The 17163-nt window shown below is 36.6% G+C and overlaps 4 protein-coding genes across 10 annotated transcripts in view; 1 reads left to right on the top strand and 3 right to left on the bottom strand.

The window, feature by feature from the left end:
• Window positions 1-23: 23 nt before the first annotated feature.
• On the bottom strand, window positions 24-541 carry LOC122576585. Its single transcript, XM_043747095.1, has 2 exons — window positions 419-541; window positions 24-327 (listed from the first exon to the last, which is right to left on the bottom strand). Exons 1-2 carry the CDS (start codon window positions 475-477, stop codon window positions 24-26), a joined length of 363 nt encoding a protein of 120 aa, XP_043603030.1. The 5' UTR covers window positions 478-541.
• A 146-nt stretch (window positions 542-687) lies between these two features.
• Window positions 688-5019, bottom strand: LOC122576582 (ras-related protein Rab-18-like). Of its 5 annotated transcripts, XM_043747091.1 has the most exons (5): window positions 2680-3045; window positions 2135-2268; window positions 1936-2053; window positions 1544-1861; window positions 688-1485 (listed from the first exon to the last, which is right to left on the bottom strand). In XM_043747091.1, exons 2-5 carry the CDS (start codon window positions 2200-2202, stop codon window positions 1318-1320), a joined length of 672 nt encoding a protein of 223 aa, XP_043603026.1. In that variant the 5' UTR covers window positions 2203-2268; window positions 2680-3045; the 3' UTR covers window positions 688-1317. The 5 variants fall into 5 exon arrangements, with proteins under 5 accessions (XP_043603026.1, XP_043603024.1, XP_043603023.1 ...); XM_043747089.1 differs by lacking the exon at window positions 2680-3045 and adding an exon at window positions 4884-5019 and having other exon boundaries at window positions 1936-2268; XM_043747088.1 differs by lacking the exon at window positions 2680-3045 and adding an exon at window positions 3467-3589 and having other exon boundaries at window positions 1936-2268.
• Window positions 5020-5049: 30 nt separating this feature from the next.
• Window positions 5050-14762, top strand: LOC122576578. 3 transcript variants are annotated; one of them, XM_043747082.1, is made up of 11 exons: window positions 5055-5187; window positions 6989-7093; window positions 7497-7635; window positions 8202-8366; window positions 8441-8972; window positions 9086-9643; window positions 9735-10202; window positions 10283-10471; window positions 10578-11440; window positions 11600-12043; window positions 14559-14762. In XM_043747082.1, the coding sequence occupies exons 1-11, from the start codon at window positions 5174-5176 to the stop codon at window positions 14601-14603; spliced, it is 3522 nt and encodes a 1173-aa protein (XP_043603017.1). In that variant the 5' UTR covers window positions 5055-5173; the 3' UTR covers window positions 14604-14762. The 3 variants fall into 3 exon arrangements, with proteins under 3 accessions (XP_043603016.1, XP_043603017.1, XP_043603015.1); XM_043747080.1 differs by lacking the exon at window positions 14559-14762 and adding an exon at window positions 12367-13226; XM_043747081.1 differs by lacking the exons at window positions 6989-7093; window positions 14559-14762 and adding an exon at window positions 12367-13226 and having other exon boundaries at window positions 5050-5187.
• The window catches only part of LOC122576580 (pancreatic lipase-related protein 2-like), a 23611-nt gene continuing 20763 nt past the window's right edge, over window positions 14316-17163 (bottom strand). Inside the window, exons 7-10 of the mRNA XM_043747085.1 lie at window positions 16372-16803; window positions 15561-15687; window positions 14938-15153; window positions 14316-14724 (exon numbers count right to left, since the gene is read on the bottom strand). Of these exons, the coding sequence (XP_043603020.1) occupies window positions 14622-14724; window positions 14938-15153; window positions 15561-15687; window positions 16372-16803 (878 nt within the window). The 3' untranslated portion in view covers window positions 14316-14621. The remainder of the gene's footprint in view (window positions 14725-14937; window positions 15154-15560; window positions 15688-16371; window positions 16804-17163) is intronic.

The following is a 17163-nucleotide window of genomic DNA, read 5'->3' as shown; positions in this document are numbered from 1 at the left end:
GTTAAATCAATATAATTTTTGTCTTAATCTATGTTATAGATAGAGGCACCTTTCTTTCTTAATTCCTTTAAAACGCTAATACTATATAAGCCACTATAGACAGTGATCCATAATCTTTTATCACTTATTCCATTAGAAATAATTTTCAGTGTATTTGATCGCACATGAATACATTGTTTAAGCCTGTTTGTTAATAACCTTAGTAATTTTTCTGTGCTCCATGTTCCATATATTTGAAGTCCTTTATTAGTTAGGACAACGTCCAATTTAGTTGTGCGTAAAATTTCTTTTGACGATAATGTTGTACACGATTCAAAGGAAATTTCTCTGCAAACAATTAATTGATTCTAAGCAAGAGATGTACCTCACAATTTAAAAGTTGTTTCAGATATAATTGAAATATTGTAACTTAGTTTACTTTTCATTATGCGGATATTTAGTAACGTTTTCATAGCTTCTGCGACGGTCAAATAACATAACTGTTTTATTTAATTGATTACATATAAATTGAATTAATTTTCAGGACACGTGAAATGATTGTTTAAAATCAAATATTTTAACAGGCAACTGTTTGTATAAACACAGAGCGAGATATCACGTTATTCTACCACAGTTTAAATGGAGAAATTTGTTTTATTCATAAAGATAAATACATTAAAATAATTTTAAGAAAAATAATTCTATGTATGAGATATGAATTATTGTTTATTTGATCACATTTTAAAAATATAATCATATAAAATGCAGAACGTTAAATAAACATATTTAACGTAATATTGAAATACATTTTGTTCACGTATGTAATGATATGCATTTTACCTATTCATTGTTCAAATAAATATCAAAATCAAATCAATATCATGATAACAAAACAGATCAGAAAATATTGAAGCTATAAATGCTGCAGCACATGCAAAAGCGTTTTCTACAGGAGTCAAAGATACCATATTTGTTTATGGCGTTACTGCAATTCTATTGATATTTATTAGTCATTAAATTATGTGCATACGCATAATATATTTACACGAATATAAATTTTGTATTACAAATACCTATAAAATTTAACTATTTAACAAAGAATTAGAAGATAGAAGCAAACTCATTGTATATGTATGTATCTATCTTTGATACATAAGGTACAAAATATTTTTTCCCCATAACATACACAAAGCAATATAATGTGACACACTATTATTCACGTTTTTGTTTTCAACGATCTCACTCTTCAATATCTAGTTTTTGAACAAAGTTTAGACCATATTCAAGCTATAGCTTTCTTTTACAGTTATCACTGGCAGAATTTTATATTACAATCATTTAAATCAAAGTGCAATAACAATTTGTATGCGGTTCGTGTGGCTGAGTCTCATCTGCCAATTGTATCCCTCTCTGACCTCTATGTCTTGCACCTCCCATATTACCATTACCATACGCTGCGGATTTGAGAAGGGCATGTCGATCCCAGAGTCCAGGAGTTTGTATTATCTACAAACAGTATTAATAGATAAGAATTAATAATTGTAAAGAAAATAAATGATTATACCTTTTGTACAAGTTCTTCGAAACAACATTTGATTCCGTCTGCCGTTTTAGCGCTGCTCTCAATGTACAGGGTTTGGTGTCTTCGGGCAAATTGTAAACCTTCTTCAGTGCTTACTTCTCTGTTTGGTAAATCTATTTTATTACCCACTACCATTTTAATAATATCTGTCTTATTGCAATATGTATTCAATTCGTTAAGCCATGTTTCTAATTTCATAAAAGTAACTCTATCTGTAACATCATACACTAATATAGCGCCTTGACCGTCTCTGTAGTAACTAGGCGTTAGAGTACGAAAACGTTCTTGCCCGGCAGTGTCCTGCAATAATTTTTTCGATATATTACATTACATTAAATAAACAATATAAATGTTGATAGACTGAGGTAACTAACCCAAATTGCAAGTTTCACCGTATTGCCATCAATTGTGACTTGTTTAGTTCTATAATCCATGCCAACTGTGCTTTGCATATTTTCATGAAATTCATCCTCGGTAAATCTAAGAAGTATGCTGCCAACGATAACAATAATATAAATATATTGACTCAACTTGCATAGGATTAAAAAGTAATTTATTGTTTTAAATAGGTACCTTGATTTTCCAACATTTGATTCTCCTATCATTAACAGCTTTAAGACTGTTAATACATCTTGATCCATTGTCGGTATTATATCACAGCACTCAGTCTAAATATATTACTTATCCCTTTGATACAAACGTTGACACTGTTAAAAATGAAATATAAAAGTTAATAAAAGAAATTATTAAATTTTTACCAAAATTACGATTGAAACATAGTTTATAATTGTGAGAAAATTCAGTAAGTCTATCGTAATTTGAAAATTGCTAATTATGTACTAAATAAAAAACAGGCAATAATTTATTCATATATATATGTATATATATATATATATGTCAGAATTTACGTCAAATGTATATACAATGTTACAAGCGTATAATTGCATAGGATTTAACATCGATTATGGTAGAAAGATCGAATAACAGAAACCAAATGTAACAAATATTGTTTACAAGACGATAAAAACTTTTTATATACAAAAAGGTTACGAGTTACAGGTTGATATTAGTATCATGAATACTTGTGGCTTTTCCTTAAATCTTGAATATCTACTTACCGTAAGTACGTCACTCGGATTTAATGAATGATATCATCCTTTTTTTTTGCAATTTATAAATTAAAAATTCTGATGCACTGTTATCGTGATACGCTCTAGACTCTAGACGGTAGAAAAAGGAACGTTAAAGAAATTTGCAACATAGTTGTTGTAAAATAGTGCAGATGTCGTTTGCATTTGATTCTGGCGAATTAGGATAAAAAAAAAAAAATACTTGCGATAGTGCAAATAAATTTCTTCTCTTATTGTGCATTTAAAGAAGAGAACATGACACCTTGTGGGTAAATTATCTATCTATAAGTATTCAGGATTAGGTTGCTGCGCAACAGTTAGCGAATGGAGGATTCCATTTTCAAACTGTTTGTAATTTGCCAACACTGACAGACGTAGAAGAACAGCGAACGAATAAGATAGAGGGATTGAGAGTCGGCAAAATTAAAAACCTATATATCGGTGAGGGAACACTAGTGCAACAAGGAAATTTGTTTATTTTCAGTTTTTCGTTAATAAAAATTTCATTAACATATTGATAAGATCTTTCTGATTAAAATGAGACCGAACACGATGTAATTTGTCTCATATTTAATTATTTAATGAGAAATTATGCAGATGTGTGTGTGTGTGTGTGTGTGTACTTTGCTTTCAATATGATTTGTCTTTAACATGTTAACCAATAAGGATTTAGTTAAATTTTCACTTTTTAGCAACGTCTACGAACAATTAATTGCCTTCAAGGTGCCAAAACGATGTTAGATCTAACAGTATATTATAGTAATAACTACAATACCTTCAATGACCCTTAAACGTTCGTTGTCGTTAACAAATAAATCTTAAAACTAACAGTATCAGCATTTGTCGTAAATCCAAGCAACTGAATTTAATTACAATGTAATTTACATAATTATTACTAATTAATATTAATAATGTGATTCATATCAATGATTAAATAAAATTTAACTTGGTTTTATTGAAATTTTATAACTGTTCGCAAGCTGTTCGCAAACTGTTCCCGAAGTCTCGGGAAGAGGAAAATTTTAAATAAAAAAGTTTTGTCGTTGCATCAGTGTTGTTTTATTGATACAAAGACGCTGCTACAGATCTTTAAAGAGAAGCCACTGCCGTGTTACATTACTCGCGTCACTGTTCCAAGGGGGAAACACCTCCTCCTCAGTGGTGGAGATAAACCATAGACAGTTATCGTTATCGGACAGATTCTTGCGGACAGTTATAGACGATTCGCTTTTGAACTGCGGAGGAATACATTTACTTTATATAGTTATTTTGTACAATAAACGGCGAAAGAAATTAACATGAACGTTCGTATAATACATCGAGAAACTCAACATGTCAGGAAAAGGGAGGAATACTAGTTTTGATAAAGGACAACTTGTAATTTGTCGTAGAAAAAAGGATGAAAGTTATCGTGAAATTGCATAATTATTATTACTAATTACAGCAGATACTATTGAAAGGTATAAAGGGGACCATTCCGAATTTAAGAAATAAGGAGGACAACCTCCCTTTCTTAAGCCTACTGTAAAATTAAATGTTATTGTTAGAGAGAAATTGTTTACATATTTTCAAGCTACAATAAATGGTTCATATATTTTCATAGAGTAAACAACACGATATTTAAATCACCCCCTCTTATACAAAGCAACAAATGTAAGTAGAGATAGTGTGCTGTGTCCGAATATTAATTTAAGTAATTAAAATGACATGACAAGTCATAAACAAATCCAAAGTTTCAAGAAACCATTCGAAAGTGCGAGTCTGGGGACAACTCACTATGCTCAAACATGGTTCAAACAAGTAAAGATACGACCGTGAGCATTTCTAACCTCAACTGCACGATACATACGTACATACGTTATCACTTACGGATAGATAACAGTTTTATCAAAGATGTCAACCATCAAAACACGGTCGATTCTTATGAACAGTGTCTAGTCTTGTATTTATAGTTATCCAACGATGTAAGTAACGCAGACCATCCCAGTAATCAATCGATATTCATCTTAAGTCCGGGAAGTGTAACATAACCGAAAGAGAAAAAGAAGAGAAAAAGGAAAAAAGAAAGAAGAAAGAAGAGGAAAAACAAACAAACAAACAAACAAAAAGGAGGCAAGATAAATTACGATGCATGGTATATATCATCGGTGAGTAGTATCCGATCGCGAATCGTATCGCGAATAAATACTCACAGACGTGGAAGCGCTAGAGAAGAGCGTTCGAGCGCATCTTCGGGACGATATGCCGAGAATCTAGGATAAAGTAAGTTTTTGTTCGCTATAGTGGCAGAACGTTGAAACTCGCAGAAGAAAAAAAGATGGCCGCCGGTGGGCTGCCATGAAGGGGCTGCGTCGCTCGTGCTCGTGGAAATGGGACGTTGCGACATCGAAGTGTCACTGCAGCGCTCGTGAAGTGTCACAAAGTGTTCACCGAGTGACGTGAGGTGTTTTGTTTTCGCTGATACACGGATTGATTGTTCGCGATGGCTTCCGACGGGTAAGAATGAAATTCGTTCGATTCTAGGGGAATGGAAATAAGTACCATCGCTGCGATATAGTGGCTATGTTTCGCGGATCGATAGTGAATTTTTTTCCCAGTGACCCGTCCCAGTTTTCTCGCAGAGAGCCTCGTCATATTCCTCGAACGCACGATAGTGTTTCTCTTAATGATTTTTAAGTTTATCAGTATACATAACTGGGTGGGTCTTTAAGTTCAACAAGATTCATTTTAACAATTTCATATTTCATGCATACAGGGTGTCCCAGCAACTGTGTTACAATCAGCAATAGGGTGATTTTACGTGAACAAACAAGTCGAAACTATAGAACAAAATTTGTTCGTACGATGCCTCGTTCTGCAAAAAAAAAAAAAAAAAAAAAAAAAAGAAAAACTAATTAACGAATTTGTAAAGTATACTTATGAACTTGGCTAATTACAGACTAGGCACGAATAAAACAATCAGCATTAGGTTATTCTACTTGTGAAAATAAGTGGAAAATGTAAAATAACATTTTTCCGTTCCAGGTCTCGTTTTCAATAAAATAGAAGTTACTTATGAATTGGCCTAGTACACATAATATATATCTAAGTTTTATGAACATGTACTATTCTTTATCTTTCGCTTATTTTCACATGTAGAATAATTTCCTGCCTAAATATTTACTTCTGTTCAATGCGGAATTGGCCAAGTTCAAGTATATTTGACAAATTTTCAACCTCAATTTTCTCGAAAACGAAACGTCATATGAACAAATTTTATTCTATATTATCGACTTGTTTTTTCATGTAGAATCACCCTACTGCCGATTGCAACATAGTCGCTGCAACACCCTGTATGTACGAATTATCGAAGTCATACGTTTGTCGCCTTTTCCTCTCTGTCTCTTTCACCACTTTCGTTTTTTCCGCTCCTTTGTATACAACTATGCACGAATGGATTTCTGCTGCCTATTTCGGTCAATTAAACGGATAGCATGACATCAGACGGTTGCTCGTATTGCAGCCAGCATTCCTATCAATTTACGGTTACAGGGGTGGGGGGGGGGGTGGACACCCTTTTATTACAACGAAACTTTCCTCGTTTTTAAATGTTTGCACTTTCCCGTTGTTTCGTACATTTTACTAGAAGGACCAAGGCTTTTTTCCACTATAAAGATCTCTAGTTTATCTACGATATTTATTACCTAAGGAAAATAAACTTCGATAAAGCGATTTCGTGTCCCATTTTTGCCCCGTAAATTTGACAGAATGCTATCGATTAATTATTTATATCTTATGGCCAATCCGCTGCGATTCTATCTCCCGGTTTACTAAAACTGTGACAACTGGGCCGGTTGTCATTAAATGTACTGTATATAATATTCCCTCGATCTAATCCATGCATTAAACATACCGTATGTGTGTGTGTGTGTGTGTATATATATATATATATACTCTTTTCTTTTTTTTTTTCACTTTGCCGCACTATTTTTAGAGTTTTTAATTATAGTAATAAAAAGGAACAACAAATTTATCTTCGAGTGCATCCCACATGCTTTAATGATTTAATGTGTGCACTAGTGATTTTATCACGGTTTAAATATCGCTTGTATACTTTTTAATAATATTTATTTTAGTATTGTTATTAATCTATACAGCAGATCTTTTTAAGTAAATTTTCTATGGAAAAAGAAAGAGGTTTTCTGAAAGAGAATAATAAAATTACGTCCTTATGATAAATTATTTCAATGAAATTAATATGTGTTATTTATAATTATTTATATCTCTAAAATAAAAAAAATCCTCTGTAATATTGCAGTAGAATGGAATGGGTAGAAATTATAGAACCTCGCACCAAGGAGCATATGTATGCTAATCTCACAACTGGAGAATGTGTATGGGATCCTCCACCTGGTGTACCAGTGTAAGACAGAGACATATATATATATATTCTTTTATAAGTAAATGCTCCAAGATATAATTAACATTGAATTACATTTCGATGAATTACAAAGTCAATTTCCTCATTAAGAAAAATAATCAGTTGCCTAAAAGATTAAACTGTCTTTCTGATCTAATCTGGTTGGTGAAAGTTATCGTCATGTAAGCTTTTCCTTTTATGATATAGGAAGCATTTATAATTAACAAGATTTCTACATGACACATGTATGGAATCTTAATGTTCTTTGTAACCTACATTTAATCAGTAATCAAAGTGAATAGTTTTATATTACTTGATGAAATTTATTGGATTGTAACTTAAATAATAGTTTCTCGAATATTAGGAATTCATATGTATATATCATTGTTCTGCTTTTTTATTATAGGAAAAAGACAGATAACAATCAATGGTGGGAATTATTTGATCAAAATACTTCACGATTTTATTATTACAATGCAACATCCCAGAAAACTGTGTGGCACCGTCCGAGTGATTGCGACATCATTCCTTTAGCAAAGCTTCAGGTGAGTGATTCACTTTGATAACAAATATGTAATTTAGAACGGTGGTGATACAGCATTAAAAATATCTGTCATACTGTGCTAAAAATTAGGCGGGCCTCTTGAATATTTGAAATTCCATTTACTGATAAAAGTCTGTTGACATTGCGTATATTTACTCACTGAACATAGCGTTTGACTTCTTAGGGATACAAATTCCGTGGTATGTGTAGACATAATGATTTAGAAGCTTTCCTATACATCAATGTTGTCTCCCTGTAGGATGTTGAAGATATAAGTGAGCAGCAAGCTGTCTGCTCTCCATACAGCTATAAATAGCTGTTTGTAGCTAGGAGAAAAACTCTGGTATACATTATACCATATTGAAAGCATGAAAATCATTTCAGAACATTTTATGTTTTGTTCGCTTGTACCACATTTTTATTTCCTAGCGCAGATAACATATATTTTAACTTTAAACGATTTTGATAAATAAGGAGTATTTGGTTATATATGTTATTTACTTTTATTTATAATAGTACTGACATTAGATTTATTAGATCGAATTATAAGAATTTGTCGTATTGTAGACATTAAAGCAAAATACAGAACCAGCAAGTAGTAGTGGAGCCGATAGTCAGAAATCAACCGAGCCAAGAAAGAAAGAGTCTGTATCAACACAGACGCAAACTCCTTCAGTCAGCCGATTAACAAGGTTTAATCATCAAGAAAGTTCCAATTTATCTTCTTCGTTGGTAAGTCCTTCTCGTCTTACGGTCTTTATGCTAAAAGAACGATCGGTATAGAACTATACTACCTTTTATTATAGCAAAGTGGTAGTGTAAATAAAACGAGAACATCCAGTGTTGGCGTGGACCTTCAAACGTCTCCCCCTTCTCCATCTCCATCTTCAAGGCGGCATCATCATCATCACCACCACCATCATAATAATAGACATCATAGGCATCATGAAGTGCCCACAACACGACGTCAGCATAATCATTCTCAGGATTCTGGTCGATCTAGTGACAGTTCTGTTTCTCACAGCCGCACGTCTTTGGAATCGACTGGCTATCGATTGTTGGATTCTCCTCATCGGCATCATCATCGTTCCGTCGCCCAGACACCGGCAATTCAAGCACAATCTTCACCCAGGCAACACAGCGGCACGTTGGAAGCTAGGGGACACAAGAGTGGCACCTTAGAAAGTGTGAAGAATCAGAAATCAGTACCGTTGGGTGAACCGCCCCCATTAGGTTTGTCACTCTCAACTAGTACTCCCCTATTTAAGAAGAAGACGTTTGTTGATCCACAACGCGAGGGTAGGGCAGGGAATTTAGAATTGGAAAAGAATAAAAATGGTAAGAATGTGAGTTAAGTTTCATTAAAAAATTAAGATCTGTAATAATCTTCATTCAAACAGAATGCGAAAAAGGGAAGTAAGAGATTACCTCAATCCGTTTTGTTGCTGTAGGTAGAGAAAGTAGTAGAGGTTCGTATGGTCCTGAACCAAGTACTTCGCCATATCGGGAGTCATTGATGGAATCTAGATTTAGGCAAGAGATGCCTCCGTACCGTCCGCCAGAAGTTCAGTTGAGTCATAGTTATAAATCGCAGGGTGAGAAGTATGGCTCCCTGGTGGAAAGCAGTAATCGTTATCATAGAGATAGAGATAGGGAAAGGGAAATTCATCATAGGGAAAGAGTAAATAGTTTGGACAAAACAAACACTTCAGCCTTTTATCCAAGTTCCATGCATCCGCGTAATATGAATAAGCAAGATAATACTGGTAGTATAGGAAGAAGGCATCATGGATGTTCAGTGTCGCTTTCAGAAGCGAATGTTAGAGATATGTACGGCGCAATGTTAGCCGAAAGAAATGAGCCTTCGAAGAGCCTTGTCAGAGGTGTGGGCGTTTTGACCAATACGTCGAAGCAGAGAAGCCTTGAGGTTGCCGAACGAGATAGAGAACGAGAGCGTGATAGAGAAAAAGAATATAGAAGGAATACCGCATGTAACAATTCGTTGGATTGTAAGTACGACGATAATTTATGTCCCGTTAAAATGAATTAAACATCAGTATCTTGTATTTTAATCCATTCTCTCTTCTTATATCTTTTAAGGCGCGCCGCAGCCATTGGCTCGCAGTTACAGTTTTGTACAGCAGCAGAAGCAGCAACAAAAGCTGCAACAATTGCATCATCATCATCATCATCAACAACAGCAGCAGCAGCAGCAGCAGCAGCAGCAGCATCAGCATCAGCAGCAGCACCAGCAGCAGCAGCAGCAACAGTCAAGAAGAAGAGATAGGGACGATGATTCTATGCACGAGCGTTATCTTATTAGTCAGAGTCACGAACAACCTAGACAAAGGCTTAGTAGTAATACTAGCAGTAGCAATAGCAGTAATAGTAGCAGCAATAGCGCCGTGGGCGAAGAAACAGAAGGGCTCACAGAGGTAGATGATAGTAAAAAGAAGAGGAGTAACGGTAATCCGAGTCCACCTCCGTGCTTTTATGGAAATCTGTTACCAGACGACGATCATTTGTTGCCGCTTCAGCATTATATTCTTCAGCAAGCAAAACTCTCAGGCACGTGTTCGCTAGTAAAATCGTAACTGTATCTTAGATAATTAATAATACTTTTATATAATAGAGTAATAATTTTATAGGTTGTTACAAGTTTGGGGATCCGCTGTTAGTAGAAGAAGGTGACGATTCTTTGGACGAAGAGGGTGGAAGAGGCGAAGGTATTGGCGGAAGAGCCGATGACGATTCCGATGATCAATTTGCGGATGATGAAGCAGCGAGCAATCAAGGTGATTCGTCCAGTCAAGAGTACCTTGAAGATCACTATGCAGGTTAGTTTATTATTTATCCAGGAACTAAGAGTAACGAGTAATTTAATTAAATTCGTAAAAATATGTATGCCAGTACATTGAAATGATATTTATATTATTATTGTAGATTTGGGTAACTACGATACTGCTGGATTAGCGACGTATTACAATACTGCTGACACTCTAACGAGGCCACAAGTACGACCACCGTCGCCACCGAATATCGCCTCGCAAGCCGATACAAGAGAAACCGTGACAGCAACTACAAGACAGCCGCCAGTTCCACCGTCTGCCGCGATAAGTTCTGTTCCTAGCGTTGGTATCGGTGTGGACAACACAGACGTCGACGAGGCGAGGCGAGATGACAGCGCGGGCGGCGGCGACATCGAGAAATACGCACAAGACAATCTTAACCTGAACTGCGGACGGCCGAAGGGACTGAGATTGTTGTTCCGGAAGAAGTTCAGCGTCCGCGACATTCTTAGTTGGTCTAAAGATCCTATACCACAGCCAATGCTGGTAGTTGTAGATGGTGAAAAGTTACTGAAACGGGAAGCCTGCAATCTGTTTAGGCTGGTGCAAGTGTACATGGGCGATCGGAAAGCTAACGTAGGAATGACATTAGACAGTGTAGCTATGGACATTGTGAATACAGCGTATTCGAAGCCGCCGTTACGGGACGAGTTATACGTCCAGATATGTAGACAGACTACAGAGAATCCAAGGAAAGAAAGTTTACGTAGAGGTTGGGAATTGATGGCTGTCTGTCTGGCGTTCGTGCCGCCCAGCGCTACGTTCGAGCCTTATCTCGAAGGCTATATGAACAGACATCGTGATCCGAATTTTCAGTTTCCGGAAGTGGCCAAGTGGCCGATTCACGTGCAAGTTAGTCATTATGCAACCGTCGCCTGCCGTCGTTTACAACGAATTGGAGCACATGGCAAGCGACAGCCTCGCAAGGCTACTATAGAAGATATTGATCAAGCGAGAGTATGTTTCTTCCTTTCACTATGCAATCTTATTTTACGTTATTGTCTTACATCTTATTCTATTTGTTTACATTTTACAAGTGGCCAGTAAACAGAACGTTTACCTTAAATTTCTTCATACTATGAAATGGACATTCATTCGTTTTTAATTTAATCATAGATTCAGATTTTCCGGGCGTCCATGTTTGGGGCGACGTTATCGGAAGTAATGGCCCTGCAGAGAGACAGATTCCCAAATCGAGAGTTACCATGGATACAGACCACGTTGACGCGTCAAGTGCTTGCTCGAGGTGGTATCTTGACGGAGGGGATATTCAGAGTGTCCGCGGACGCGGACGAGGTCAGTGCTTTAAAGTCGTGCCTGGACAGGTTCGAGGATGGTACGATTTTGGCAGCTTCTCAAGATGCTCATGCGCCCGCATCTTTGTTAAAATTGTGGGTTCGAGAGCTTTACGAACCGTTGATACCTGATTCCTTTTACACGGAATGCGTGTCGATGAGGCACGATGATGCCGAAGCTTCCGCAGCCAATGTCGCCGCGCTTGTAGATCGTCTGCCTGATTTGAATCGTCGTGTTCTTTGTCATCTAATACGATTCCTTCAGGTTAGTATTCTTAGCTATCAATTAGTCTTACTTCTGTATGATTACTGAATGCGAAGTATGAATAATCGATTATTAAAGACACGTATTCCTGTCGCTCAACCGTCAAAGTAGCGAATCCATTAATCAAAGTGCGCTCCTATTTACTTTAGGGAACATTAACGTTAATCGTCGGTATTAATCAAACGATCAACTGTCATTCTTGCCGTAAATTTGCCAGAGGAGGTTAATCGAAACTAACTAGGTCACTGTAGAATGGCCCCGTTTCTCTTAGTTTCTCGTTTCTTCATTTGGGATTACCACAATGTATAAAATACTTGTTCCAGATTTTCGCCAGGCCGGAAGTCGTTGCCCGTACTAAAATGGATGCAAACAATTTAGCAATGGTGATGGCACCAAATATACTGCGCTGTACCTCGCAAGATCCCCGCGTGATCTTGGAAAATGCACGAAAAGAAATGGCTTTTGTTCGTACTCTTATCGAGTCATTAGAAACTGCTTGGGTCGATGATCTTCACTGACCATTCTATTGCGCGCTAGAAAAAGGAACGCTCTAGACTACTATGCCAAATGAATCAGCTGTATATTCACATGTATTGTTAGTTATTTCACTGTTTCTCTATTATCGTTCTCACTTTTCTGTTTTTCTTTTTCTCTCCTTTTCTTTTTTTTTTTTCTCATTGTCTCTCAGACGCGCGCGCGCGCGCGCACACACACACACACACGCACACACACACATGCGCGCGCGCACACACACACACACATACACACGCGCACACGCGCACACACACGATGGTCCCATAGATCCGTGGATGTTCGTAATGGTAATTTAGTGCTAAAGTTATTACCAAGCTAATCACCCGTTTCCCCCGCTCCTCGTTTTTCTATTTATTATTTATACGCAGATATTATATGTTATACAACAGATAGAGATTATTAGATTATATTATGTATATCGCTATATATTCATATTATATATTTTACCAACCCTTGTTACCGCGTTGAACAAACGCGGACGGCTTTTTTACTCGATCATTGTTGAATCTCGTGTAAGATAAAAAAAAAAAAAAAATCATGTGTTACCGTGTATAGCTGCACTCCGCGATGATCTTTTTTGTATAAGCGACGAATTCACGTGTACAACGTTTATCGAGGAGTAAACATTGCAAAAGATTAGCAAGCTGTACAAGTGTGTTTCTTTTCCTGTAGCCTTCGAAAATTTACCTCTCTGCGGAAACGAGAAAGCCCTAAAAGAAAAAGAAAAAGAAAAAAAAAAAAAAAAGAGAAAAAAAGGGAAAAGAGGAAATGAAAAGAAGAAAAAAGATAAAAAAGAAAGAAACAGAGAAAGATTGTATTTTTCATGATAGAGTACCGTGATTTGTTAATCAGAGCGGCGTCGTTATATAGCATAATAAGTTTATATTTTACATTGAGCTATATCATATAGAATGATTTTTAATGTTGGAAATGTTCGAACAATACGCAGTACAAGATACACGTGTACTCGTATTATTTACAAATGTCCGCTTATTCTGATTTGTACAATTTCTAATGAGGAAAGTGTTACCAGTAAATTATATATTTAAACGTAGTATTTAAATTATATGTATAGATGAAGAAGAGGAGAGAAATATCACAAGTGATTATCGCTATTACGTTACAACGGACGGTATTTTTGTTTATGTAAATATTGTATAGAAGTTTACGTAGATAACAGTTCACACACGAACCAAAAAATTTTTGCGCTAGCAAGTTATCGCCATCGTCGATCAATCGTGAAATGATTACCTGCTTTTATACTAACACTAGCATTATCTAGTTATGTCTATCCAATTTCGTATATACAGGATGTACAAAGTGATCGATGGTAATTAATTACTGCAGCAGACGCGTGTCGGCTTTTTTCCTTACATTATATTATTATATGTATGTATATCATTTTCATCGCAAGTTCAATATTCATATTGCACCGCACTTTACAGGATGAAAGAGAAATGAAATGCGAATTCTTCCGAGGTATTTTTTGTAAAACGATATTAGGTTTTTTAAAATATTCTCTTTTTTACGATATATGAAAATTATTCCACTGTGGTTTCGTGTTTCGCTTTCGAAAGATAGGTATGTACTATCGTTTACGACATTTTTTACCTGTGACTCGTGCAACTTGTTTCTTTTTTCTTTTCTTTCTTTTTACTTGCTATTATATACAAATATGAACAAATATATATATATATATATATGTATGTATATATGTATGTATATATGTATGTATGTATTTGTACAGTTACAGTTGTTTTTTTTTTTTTTTAAATAAATTTTTTGTCGAAACGAATCTTGCCTTGTTTTCTTCTTTTTTAAATGGAAGCTTGTGGACGAATGTCTGAATGAAATACATCATTGTGAGACACAGGTGTCAGTTGATCTTTGTAGACTCTGACATAATTTTCATTATTCATGCTGCCGATTCTTATCGTTAGATACGCACTAGATTGCACTTTAATTTCTATACTTTTCACAGGAACGAGAACCGCAAACTATCACGTTATACTCAGATACATGTTAAATTAAGTTGAAGACGTTGTCAGCAGTTGTCGACGAAAGACGCCGTGGAACCGCTGGCAATTTCTGCGTACTCCTGCCTACTTGCTGAACAGAGCTTACTGGTGAAGTCTGCCTCTCTTTTCCTGCGCATATAATAACGTATGCAAACATTACAAAGATGTATGTATATGAAAGATAATGTTATAAATGAAATTATTACGTGTAACTTTAAACGTTGACTGTCAAATCATGTACACTGTCAACGTTACGAACCTACGTTCGTTGTATGCGTGACGCGACGTCGAGGAATACGAGAAATAGCCGGCGCCTCTAACGTTGAAAGATAATTGGCTTACCCTCTTCCCGGGATTTCCATAACGTCCACTGTGACGCTGTTCACGTAGAGGCGATCGTTACACCAGAAAAAGCAGAGCGACTTTGGTTGTAACACGTCCATATCGTAGGTCCATGAAAGCTCAACGCGTCGAATTTTCCCAAGTTCACCGGATGCACCGGCCGGATGAGCGACGACCATTCGGACCGTCGATCCATGTTCCAATTTCATGTAACCGCTACGGTTGCGGGAATGAAAGAAGCAAAAGGTTGGGCAGCTAAGTTCAAAGTAGTTATCGCGAAAGCCAGGCTATGATAAAGCACGTGTCCCGTATGCGAAAGTAGCAACTTGAGACGAGAATAGCGCCGCAAGCTCCGTGCCTGCCCTAAAATCGTCTCAAGTTTCTTCGATATGCAGAGCGCGTGCTTTTTCGATTGGACATTTTTTACTCCTATAGGTGTTTTTTTTTTTTTTTTCCTTTTCTTTACTTATCGTTTCGTGGTTTCATTTTCGGTGGGCAACGGTGGTGTATTTAGCGTCATTTTTTCCTCCTTTACGAGGAATATTTGAGAAAGAATCGATTTGATTACGAACGAGACGATGGAATTAGTTTCAGTAGAATTATAGAGGATACACGAAGATTACCTAGGTGTGAGATCAATGTCTCGAATAATGTCATTTTCCGCGTGAAAAGTGACTTTCAGGAAGCCTTGGACCCAACTTTCTGCGCTCGGTGGCCGGGCAAGATCGATGGTGATCCTGTAATGTCTCCCTGACAAGTAATCGAGATTTGCATGTTAATAACATAAAAATGATGTTATTGATTTTCGTTAATTCCATCTTTCTATTTATTACTTATTCTATTGTTATTCAGTAACGTTGATTCTGTTTCTCGATAGAGGATTAAAAATCGTTGTTTCGAGGTCGTCAAAAAAAATCATTTGCATTTTATCCGATCGGCTGAACGGCTGTTGCAAGTTTCTAGTGGATTCTTATGTAGGGCAGAGTTAAATTAGTTTCGAGGCACGTAGCAATTTTCCTGGACGATAAGCAGGGTGAAAGCAGCCTGTCGCGATTCGTAATAATAAATAATTGCGCGACACCTACGCTCGGAACTGGCCGACAAGTTCGATCCAGTGCAGAAGCGATCCAGTGCGTTCCAGCAAGAATCGATAAAATTCAAACGAAGATCGATGGAATCTAAAATTCACTTTGAAATATTTCTAAGACTTTCGGAACGACGAATTCGCTTTTTCTTTAGAACAGCATTCAATTAGAAATGTTTCTTAGAAATGCAGATTTCTTCTCTTTGAAAACTATGCTTTAAAGTATAAGGAATCTCCAAGTCCGTGCAGGGAATATACACCGAATGGTAATTGCGATTATTTAGAAATATAAGATAGAAGACTTAAAAAAATTGATGAAATCGAATGGCGAAGATATTTGTAACACTCACTGCAAAAAGGATCTTCTTTGCCAGTGACGAAGAAGAATTTCGATCCGAGCAGAGACAGAATATCCTGTCCCATGGCCTGCCTTTTAACCAAAGCTGGACTGGTGTCTGCATGGTAACCCATAATACCGCAACTAAGGCTGTTGTTGCTCTTGCACGAGAAACATTCGCCTCTGAGGAAGCTGGCGTAACTGGAACACTCGTGGGCCACGTATTGGCACTTGGAGTTGATGCTCTCGGTGAAGAGTTTTATGGAACGCACATGATTGCAGGCGACCAGTACTCGCGACGCTTCTTCCAGGCCTTCTTTAATCAGGGTTAAAGGCAAGGAAGGGGTAGTTTCGCTGAGATCCGTGCATCCTGGCTGTTCCTTGCCGTTGTTCGGGTAGAAGTCCAGGTGGCCGCACGGTTGAATCATTCCATATCCGGGAAGCCCTTATCGCGCGATAAGTTACTTTATAATATAGAACGATCACATAAATAGAACGATTAGAGCGTTGCTCGTAATTCAAATAAACGTTAATAATCCGCCTTGTTGTTCGTTGGTGAGCAACTTTTATATATCGATGATAGTAGTAAAAGTAGTAGTAAGTAAAAACCGCTTCCTTTCAACAAACGTAGTTAATATATACGTAGTAGGTAAGTTTCAATGTTGAAACAGCGAAACAAGTACACATTTGATACACAGTTGTATTAAATACACATATAAAGCGCTGGTTATAGGAACAGATGTAATTATAAGATGTAAGATAAAGTGGTTTGAAAGAGTTAGGAGATTTGTGATTTGAAATATCA

This window comes from Bombus pyrosoma, linkage group LG16 (assembly GCF_014825855.1).
Source record: "Bombus pyrosoma isolate SC7728 linkage group LG16, ASM1482585v1, whole genome shotgun sequence".
Classification (NCBI taxonomy): domain Eukaryota; kingdom Metazoa; phylum Arthropoda; class Insecta; order Hymenoptera; family Apidae; genus Bombus; species Bombus pyrosoma.
This window is presented reverse-complemented; position numbering and strand designations above follow the sequence as displayed.